At 56.0% G+C, this 9,811-nt stretch overlaps 1 protein-coding gene across 2 annotated transcripts in view; it reads right to left on the bottom strand.

The window, feature by feature from the left end:
• Nucleotides 1-5,784: 5,784 nt before the first annotated feature.
• Nucleotides 5,785-9,811, bottom strand: part of LOC101530371 (core histone macro-H2A.1) — a 64,074-nt gene continuing 60,047 nt past the window's right edge. For both annotated transcript variants that reach the window (XM_004586421.2, XM_058677693.1), the window contains one exon: nucleotides 5,785-6,554. In XM_004586421.2, the coding sequence (XP_004586478.1) occupies nucleotides 6,389-6,554 (166 nt within the window). In that variant the 3' untranslated portion in view covers nucleotides 5,785-6,388. The remainder of the gene's footprint in view (nucleotides 6,555-9,811) is intronic.

Raw genomic sequence — 9,811 nt, 5'->3', positions numbered from 1 at the left:
GTGTCTCCCTTCATGAGGACTTTGTGCTGCCAACTCATTTCTGGATGGGAAAAGGGGGGTGTCCTGCAGCAGCCCCTGTGCCTGGGCCCCCCACTTCTGGGGTCTTTCCTAGTGGGGTGGTCCTGGGCCCAGGACAGGAGGCAGTGGAAGAGCTGACAGCCCTTAATAGATGCATTGTCCCTTTGCTGCCCAGAGGGCTGCCCAGCCCCTTCCTCACCCCCGCATGCTGGATGAGCTCACGTCTGAGGCTGCAGCGGCCAGCGGAGCCTGCGCGGGCTTGGGCTGCGGGGCTCATGAAGCGGAACCCTGTAATGAGCCACACCGGCTGGATTTATGGGGCAGTGCACGTGCGCCCAGCCTTCCTGCAAGGGCCTCTCTCCACGAAGGAAAACAAGGCTGGCCCAAGGATGGCGCGCCTGGGTCTTAACAAGGACCTGCTAACGACAGGGCCGGGACCAGGATGGCTGCTTGGGGCTGTGGCCTTGGCAGTTGCGCTGAATTGGGCCTCTCGCTTTCTGCCAGGAAGACTGGAGGAAGCAGCCATGCTTATGGCTCCTCTGTGGCAGGGGACAAGGTGCCCCTTGAAGCTCTCTCCTCACTTGTTCCCATCTGTTAAATGGGCTCACATCTTTTCCCCGGCCCTAGGAGGCTGCGCACCAGACCAGCTGCCCACAGTGCTGCTATTTCTCAGGGCATGTCTCGTTGACTTGTGTTGCTCCCTGAGCTTAGAGGTGGCAGACACTTTCAAGGCTCCTCATGGGACCACAAGGGCCCTGCTGCCATGGGACTCTGTGGGCCTGTGCCCTGAGGCTGGCCTGTGGCAGCAGTTTCTGGCCTGGGTGCATGGTCACTGGGACAAGCTGCTGCTGCTGGGCTACCAAGGAATAGGCCCTGGCCAGTCCCTAGGTCTGTGACTTGGGCACATTCCCACACTTGGTGGCATGCAGACAAGAGCCCGCTGCGGTACACAGCCCAGACGGTGGCAGCAGACATGTCTTTGTCCTGTGTTATTGAAGCCGTGGCCATGGCCTGCTCCTGAGAGTCCCCTGTCTACTTGAAGTTCAACTCTGGGAGCCCACAGTGGGTAATGGCGGGGGGGCAGGGGGAAGAGTGGGAGCTGGCGGCAACTCTGCCGGAAGCCACTGAGGGTCCACACAGTCCAGTGATGGGGGACCCATGCTGTCACCCTAGGCTGCTGTCCCCAGGGTCAGAAGGTCCTTGCAGGTAGCTGTAGGGGAGCCCATGTTTCCTCCCACCACACCTATGAGCCCAGCCCCCTCTGCCTGGTACAAAACCTTGGATTTGGATTTACAGATGTGATTGACGCAGCCACCAAGAGGGCACCCCCGCCCCCTGCCCTGGACCCTTGGGAGGAAATGCTGAGGAGCCACAGCTGCTCAGGCTTCGTGAAGGGCTGGCTCTCTGCTCTCCACGGTGGCCCCAGAATCTAAAGAGCTGAGGACTGAGCTCAGGGAATGTGTGCACGGACAGTGGTCAGTGCTGATGGAACCCAGTGGTCATGGGCCCAGATGATGTAGTCATGGAGGGCTTCTGGGAAGAGGTAGCAGGAGTTCAAGAATAGGTGACCTGCAGGCTTGAGTGAGCGGTAAGTGGAGGAAGACAGGTCTGGGGAGGAATTGGTTTGTCTAAAGCCTTGAGCACAGCTGGAGAGTGCCCAGATAGAGGGAATTGAGATGGCAGTGCACAGGCTGGAGAGGGGAACAGCTTCTTCCTGTTCCCTGAGCTCCCATAGGTGTTTGTTCATATGTAAAATAAAACGTGACGATTGCTGTAGCAGGGTGCTGTGAGGGTTAAACCACAGAATTGCATGTAGAGTGTGTGTTGGGGGATGGCATTCATGGCAGGGTGGGGAGTGACCGGCAGACAGACAGACACACGTTAGGGCGAGGTCCCACGTGCCCCCAGTGTGTTCCCAGGGAAGTTTTCAGCACCCTGGAGGCTTGGGTTGGCCAGAGCCGCTGAGCACAGTGCTACGGACCTCAGGGGTCCATGACACCTGCTTCAAGGTGGCAGCCCTCGCCAAGCTAGGCCTGTTCCGAGGCTGCCTCCGCGTGGACTCCGCAGGCGGGCTGTCCTCCATGGCACCTAACGAGGAGCCGCCGGGCTGCAATTACACGCCGGGCCCTGGCTCTGCTCTGTTTGACTGACAGCTCATTACCCCGCTGCCATCTTGGGGCAGTGGAATTTAATCTCCCAGATGGGAAGCAAATCAATTTGCCCATCCACCGCAGCTGAGCCTCCTTGAGCTTCACTCTAATTTATTCAACGCAGCTTAGGGCGCGTCCTTGTTTCGAGGTGCAGCAAGATCAGGTTGCCTGGCCAGCCGGTGCCCAGCATGTGTGCCCACCTGGAGGGTCACACTGTGGCTGTCAACAGAGTAGGGGCCATCAGGTTGCAACCACGGGCGCTGGGGCTCTCAGCAGCATGCCCGGCTTGGGGGCAGGAAGGTTGCATGTGGGAGAAGGGTCGGCATGATCCCTAACACCCGTGGCCTTGGGATCGACGTCATCTGCCCAAGGGCCCTGGTTGAACGGGATTCCTGCCAGCAGCTAGATTTGACTTGATGCTTACAAGTGTCCCTGGGTTGCAGTCCCCAGTTGGGTGTCAGGGCTTTAGCCTCTGCAAGGGTTGTGACTTAAGCCTGTGGCATGGGGCAGGCACAGAGCTTGGCATGTGCCCAGACACATCCATTGGGACCCTGGCCAGGTGTGTCACTGTGCTACATGATGCCGCTCTGGGAGGAAAGGGCACCGCTGCCTGGGCTTGGAGAAGGGGAATGAGGAGGAAGGTGCCTCTCACAGTGTCTGGGACACTGTGGCCCCAAGTCAAGCCAAGCAGCCTGGGTGGGGCCAGTTAGCCGGGGTCAGGGAAAGGCCACTCATTGTGTTTGCACACCTTTGCCGAGGGGCAGGCGACGGTGGTGAGGGCTGTGGGTTAATGAGCGTATTTGTACCGCCCCACCAGGTAGGGGCATCACGTGGTATTATTTTGATATCAGGGGCCCCCTGGAGCAAACACCACAGGCTGGGTTATAAATGGAAGAAAAGCCTGAGAAGCCGTGGCCTCGCCCTCGCCATTGAGCACTGCCCTTTCTTCTCTGCTGGGAGTGGGCCTCAGGACGCGCCTCCCCACCGCCACACCTGCCAGCAGCAGCTCAGAGGTGGCACCCCAGCCAGCCTCTGAGATAACGCTGGCCAGCAGCGTCGGCCACCAAAACCAAACACAGGGCTGCTCCAGAGTAAATGGGCATGCCACTTCTCAGGGAGGCCGAGGCCACTGGTGACACAGCCCTTGCAGGGTCCACTCCCAGGAAGGGCCGGGCATGCTCATCTGTGGGTCCCCAGCCCAGGGTGGACACTGTACAAGGATCTCGCATTTCTCTGCTGTTTAGTACAACCACGGCCACCTGAATGGGAAGCAGGATTTCAGCCGGAAAAATTCCCATGGATGCACAGCTCCAAGTGCTGTGAGCAGACCAGAACTAGGGAGGCTGTGAGGACCTCAGGCTTGCAGTTTTGGGGATGCAGGGACCCCCCTCTTGGGCTGGCAGGCACCTTGCATTTACCTATTCCCCGTCTACTTGTTTTCTTGGCCTGGGCAATTCCATCCTTGCTATCATGCCCAATGCTGGGTTTTGCACTGCAGGCCTCCCACCACACCTACCCAGAGCCAGCAGCAGCCAGCTGTGAGCAGAGCCCCCCAGCAGCCATGCCGACTCAGCTGACTTCACCAGGGGGTCTCAGCTACAGTGAGTGCTCAGTAAATTCTATTGATCCTTGGGTTTCTCTTCACCTGGGGTTGCAGATTTGGTGGGTGCCCCTGGAGGTGGCCACATGGCACCTGTCACACAGGCAAGCCTGGTCCAACCAGGGAGCATGATATTAAGATGGATGCTGGGCAGCAGACAGCTCTGGCCACACAGCTGGCAGCAGGGTTCTTGTGCCAGCGCTTGCAGCTGTGTGACCTGGTGAGAGCACCCCACTTGTAAGGCAGGGTAAGCGCTACCTTCCTGGGAGGTGTGGAAGACTCAGCAACAAGAGGGTGCTTGTCGAGGGAGACATACAGCATATGGCACTTGTCTAACTGAAGCCTGTACCCATGTGCAGGGGCAGATCTTACTGTCCTTTAAAGGGGTTCACAAAACGGCACTGGGAAAATTGTTACGATTATTTCGGCTAGAGTAGGAGCATTCTCCAGAAACTAATGGGAGAGAGTGCGATGTGCCTCAGGCCATTGTGCAGAGTCCTAAGGTTGGAGTAGGGATTGGGGTAGGGGGGCTTCCCACCAAGAGAAGACTCCCACCTCCCCAGGCCCCCTAACTGGTCCATGTGGCTAACCGCATGTTTGTCTTTTGGTGAGAGAAATATGTGTTTTTCAAGGGGATACTGTAGCTACACTAGAATTTTTAAAGTGGTGACCACCCCCCAACCCCTTGAAACCTGAGGCTGACATGAAGGAACCGCAATGGATCCCAGTTTTTTTATGAGTTCACTGGGTGGTTTGGCAGTGATGGGGATAACAGGCAGTTTGCTCACTCCGCCTCCCTGTGTCATTGAGAATTCCCCTGACGTGTCCACATCTCGGGGCTCAGTGCAGTTTGGATTATTCTGTTTAGAAACACTAAAATGATTGTGATAAAGTTCATGCAGACCCTGACAAATGTAATTTATCCTTTTGTGCAATCACAAGGGAGAGCACCAATGGGCAGCTCTTGGCTCCGGCGCTTCCCCATCCTTACAGTGACATCTAGTGGGCGCTCTTTGGAAAAACACAGTGACTGTACTGACGGCTTCCTCCGCAGTAAACCCAGTGATGCTCCCCACCCAGATGCCATCTAAATTCAGGTTCAGCCCCGAGGCCCATCTATGGTTTAGTCCTGCAATGAGAAACATGCCAAGGCCCAATGACCTGGATCCCCGTGGTCAGCAACAAGGTGGTTGCTGGTGTGATCCAGGGAACACCGCTTAGCTGTGCTTGCACAGGGGTCCTGTGACGTGATGTCCGCAGCAGTTGGTGCAGTGCCCTCTGTCTGGTCTGCCCATCTGTACTGGGAGAGGTGAGAGCCCCACAGATGACCTCACTGTACAGTCTTTTGAGGCAAACAGCCTGTAGCCATGATCTGGGCAACGGTGTCTAACACACATCTGCTGCGAAAGGCCATTTTGCTGGGTCTGCTTTAGAAGCATTTCCCTTCCAACAGGGATGAGAAGAGGTAAGCACCTGTAAGGTGGATTTTGGTTAAGGAGTGAGGCCTGTTTGAAGGTGAAGCTGTATGTTGCTAGCCTATTCCATTTTCTTACCAGGACTGAGGGGGTGGCCACCTGCCCCACAGGGATGCCAGACCCCCCCACCAAGGGCACACCTCTATAGCCCAACTAGCAGCTGGCCTGGCTGCGAGGCCAGTAGGCTGCTGGAAGGGAGGGGAGGAGCACCAGGCTGAGTCTGGCGCCTTGGGCTCTGGACCGGCCCTATGCACAGCCACCACAGGGCTTTAGGTGTGTTCCTCCGTATCTGTGACTCAGAGGCCACCCATGGGCCAAAGGGCTTGAAGCAGGATCCAGGGGCTTTTGCATGCATTTCTCCACCAGTCACTGAGGTAGAGGGGTTTGGAAGACAGAGCCCCCACCATTCCAGGCTGCAGTGGCCCCAGGGGCATCCTGGGGGTGGGCTGGCCTGCTTCCCATGTTTTAGAACTGGCAGGGATGGTTTTGAGCACAGGGGTCACTCATGGACAGAAATGATTGAGAGGGGACAATCATGACAAACTGTTTAACATTTTACTAAATCAATCCACACAAAATTTCAAATTGCAAATATAATTAAGGACAACAGATTCTGTTCTGCCTTTTAAATCTTTCATTTTCAAATCTGTCGAGACATTAAAAAGTAAACAAAAATTAGGCCTGCTGCAGATTTATGATTTTTTTTTTCCTTCGCAGGGAAAAAAACAAAAACAAAAAACCAAAAAACAAGGACATCAGAGTAAAAAGAATGCCACTGGGTGTACAATAAAGCACCACAAGACACGGAACGGACGGGGGTTCCTGGCTTCCGCCGCGGCTACGAGGTGGCGCTCCCCTGCACTCTATCAACCCGAGCTCATCCGAATGGGACTAGAAGGTCGCCTAGGTGACGCTAAGTCAGACACGGTCTGGAACACAGCGCTTAACAACAGTAATGCTGACTATCAGTGCTAACGTAAAAACATCTCAGAAGGTCAAAAACAATGAAACTGGAAACCAAAATCTTCCTTTCTCTAGATGAACAAAACTGAAAATGAAAGGGTTCCCGCCTCCCACTAGGAGCCAAGGGGTTTTTTTTCCTTTTTCTCTCTCCAATAGGAGGCAGGGGCCATGGCACCCCCGGCCTAGTTGGCGTCCAGCTTGGCCATTTCCTGCACGTAGATGCCTATGCTCTCGCTGTCGAAAAGCACGAAGTACACCGTCTTGATGGAGGAGGACATTGTGGACACGAAGTAGCTGGAGATGGCCTTCAGGATCAGCTGCGCTGCTGTCTGCTTCGGAAAGCCGTTCCTGCAGGAGGGGAATTGAGTGCTCAGCCACCCTCCGGTCCAGTGTCTGTGGAGCGCCAGGCCCACAGGACAGGGACAGGCAACTAGACAAGGAGCTGTGTGGCCTTTGGAAATTTTCTGAGTGGCAGGTGGGTGGGCTGGTCTTCGGGGGGGGGGGGGGTAGCAGTACAGGCTCCCGGTGGGTGTGGGTGGGTAGATGTGTACCTTTGGGACAGCTGGTCTAACCTCTACCTCTACAGCCCCCAGCCCCTACCAGAGTGGTCCACCCCAAAAGCCAAGGCATCAGAGAGCTATGAGTGCAAGGCAAGAATTTCGGGTCATTAGGACTGGATTCAGGGACATCATCTAAGGTCACAGGTCCAGTACATTGGGATCCCTATGCTGCCATCTAAAGTGACCACCAGGTGGCAGCTGAGGGAAGCAGGGGCCCAGGGCTGAGATGGGGACAGGGAAGGTGGGCACTCATGGCCTTGTATGTGGCTGAGACTGCTCCAAGGCACTTGGAGGAAAGTAGGAATGGTGCAGCAGCTTGCCTGGCTTGCTGGGAATGACCTGGGTTTGGAACCCATGGCCCTGAGTCTGAGTTCCCTCCTGATCCCTCTGTTAGTGAAAGATCCTGAGGTGATCCAGTGTGTCTTTTTCACACTTAGTCCTCAGGCTGCCCAGTCACTGTCACTGTGCTGATGTACTGAGCATGGGGAGCCTGCTGCCACGCTGAGACGTTCTTGATGCAGATGACAGGAGAGGCTCACAGCACTCCTGGCCTTGCTCAGCCACCTATGGGTGTGAGCTACCAGATGGTGCTGGGAGAGCCACCACATCCCATCTCCTGCACCGTAGTCAGGCCTAACCCCTCACAGCCACAGAGCCAAAACATTCTTGGGCCCAGTTCTGGAACAAATTTGGATTCATACATTCTACCCTGGAGAATTAGTTTTTCTGATGCTTCTGTAGCAGAGCTCATTCTCAGAGGAGCAGAGGTGTCACCCAAGGGCAGGGACCCCACACAGCAGTCCTGGAGTTCTGCTGGGAGAAGAGTCCACAGCGTCAGGAATGCTCTGACCAAGACAGGGCTATTACATATATGCATGCCTTCCTCTGGTAGTGACCATGCAGTTTCCAAATTCCCATGTGAGCCAGGCCCAAGGGTGCTGCTGGGGAAGACATAAAGGGCTTTGCAGGGTGTGGACAGGTTATGCTTGGAGGTGACCGCTCAGCTGGGAAAGGAGCTGCTCCGGCTGCCCCTGGCTCAGAGGCCTCCAAATCCAGGGCATGGACAGTGAGCAGAGGAGCACTCCCACTTGCCAGGCTGGAGCAGCTAGGCCTGACTTTAGGGAACACATCTTTTTCACTGTGCAGGTCCTAGCCAAAGCCCAGTTTCTATACCCTTTCCAGGTCTATGCTGGGGACAGCAGAACGCCAAAGGCTGTGGACCTAACCTGGATAAACGAGCTGGGTGGGGATGTAGAGCCGCAATCTCTGTGTGGGGCCCAAGTATGTTCCCCAGCAGCAAGCTCATCCCAGTAAGGTTACCCCCAACCCTAGTCAGCCTGGATCTCACACCTATACAGGGTGTCCTGGCTGACACCAAGTCCTGTGGGGACTGCCCAGGAACAATTTACTGTGCAATCTGATGGCCACATTCCACCTCTGGCTGTTTGCTAGCCTTAGCTCCCCAGAACACTGCACCTGCCACATCTGGCTGTGTCTGGCCCAGGTTTGGGTGTGGTGTGACATAGACAAGGTGTCACCCTGGCTGCCTCCACAGGGTCTCCCTGGAACAAGGATGAGGGGTCCGTGATTTGTGGTGAGATTTTCTCAGACTGCGGTCTGCATTACACAGGGATCAAAAAGACGGGATGCTGGGCTGCACCCAGAGTGCCTGAGATGCAAGTCTTTTTCTTTAATATTTTATTTCAAATGTTTCTGCATGTAGAGAAGTAGCCTGTCCTGGTGTGTGACCCTGAAGTTGGAACTGTTTCTGAGAAAGCCTATTATGCACAAACCCATCCCCTGTGGCAAAACCAGACCTCAAGCGATGCCATCTTGTGCCTAGCCACCCTGGACCCTGTAGGAGTGGATAGACTGTTAAGGGGTGCTCACCCGGCCCAGGAAGGCCCCAGCATGGTACAGCTGGCCAGTTAGGAATGTGTGCAGTATCATGGGAAAAGTGCTTTGCATACTCAGCCTGCGCCCTGTGGATGGGCAGCTGTGGCAACACGATGACATGACAGGCTGGCTCCAGCTTGGCCTCAGATGCCTACCAGTCTGTAAGGCCTGTGTGCTCAGGGCAGAGCAGCTCAGTGGGCAGGAGCTCAGGATGCATTCCCTCACCCCATGCCAGCTGTCTATGGGTGACTGCTACTGTTACTGTGGCTACATTATGCTGACAGTGTTGGCCTCTGGGCCCCACAGAAGATGCCCAGTCTGGCCAATCTCTACAAGGCCATCAGCCATGGCTACAGGCTTAAGGTCAAAGGGCAATGACTGCAGGGCTCCCTGGCGCAGTGTTGGGTGCCCCCAAATTGGCATAATCACAGCCACATCTAGGCCTGCTGCCTCTGTGGCAGCTGTGCTGTCCACCTTGCACAGAAGGCCTCACCGAGCTTGAGAGGTCATGCACTTCTGCACTGGCGTCAGATCCAGGGTGGAGCCCAGTGCCTGAGAGCAGAGGCACTGGGTATACTGGATGGGCACCTCTCTTCCTGGGACAAGATGGTGCAGTGGACGGCCTCTGTGCTTACCTGCAGTCTCACTGGTACTTCTCCTGTCAGCTCCTGACCTGTCCCAGTGACTGTGCCTTCAGTTCCCATCCCAAAGGGCTGTGACCTTGAACACTCCTTCCCTCCCTCCCTCCCAGTTCTTGCCTTGAGCAGACTAAACAATGTCTGAACTGCCCTGCATTCACTCCTGTTGTGTCTGCAGCATCCTCTCCCGCGAGTGCTGGCTTCCGTCATCTAGATCTGTGTGAGGGTACTGACGTTTGGTGCTGTCCGGGCTCAGCGCCTACCAGGGGCCAGAGGCCCACATAGGTGTGGCCCGTCACACCCTCTGCCCACACGTGCAGATCCTGGGTTCACAGAGGCCACAGCCAGGAAAAGGTTCAAGCAGCTCCAGCTCGGCTGAGCCCCCACCCTGTGTGCAGCCTCACCAGGGACCTCACTGTCCAGGGTCTGCCTGGAATGCACATGGCAAGTACAGGTACGAGCTATGAGAAGCAGCTGGATGGAGTCCAAGCAGGCATCCTGGAGCAGGTGC

This window comes from Ochotona princeps, chromosome 19 (genome assembly GCF_030435755.1).
Source record: "Ochotona princeps isolate mOchPri1 chromosome 19, mOchPri1.hap1, whole genome shotgun sequence".
Classification (NCBI taxonomy): domain Eukaryota; kingdom Metazoa; phylum Chordata; class Mammalia; order Lagomorpha; family Ochotonidae; genus Ochotona; species Ochotona princeps.
This window is presented reverse-complemented; position numbering and strand designations above follow the sequence as displayed.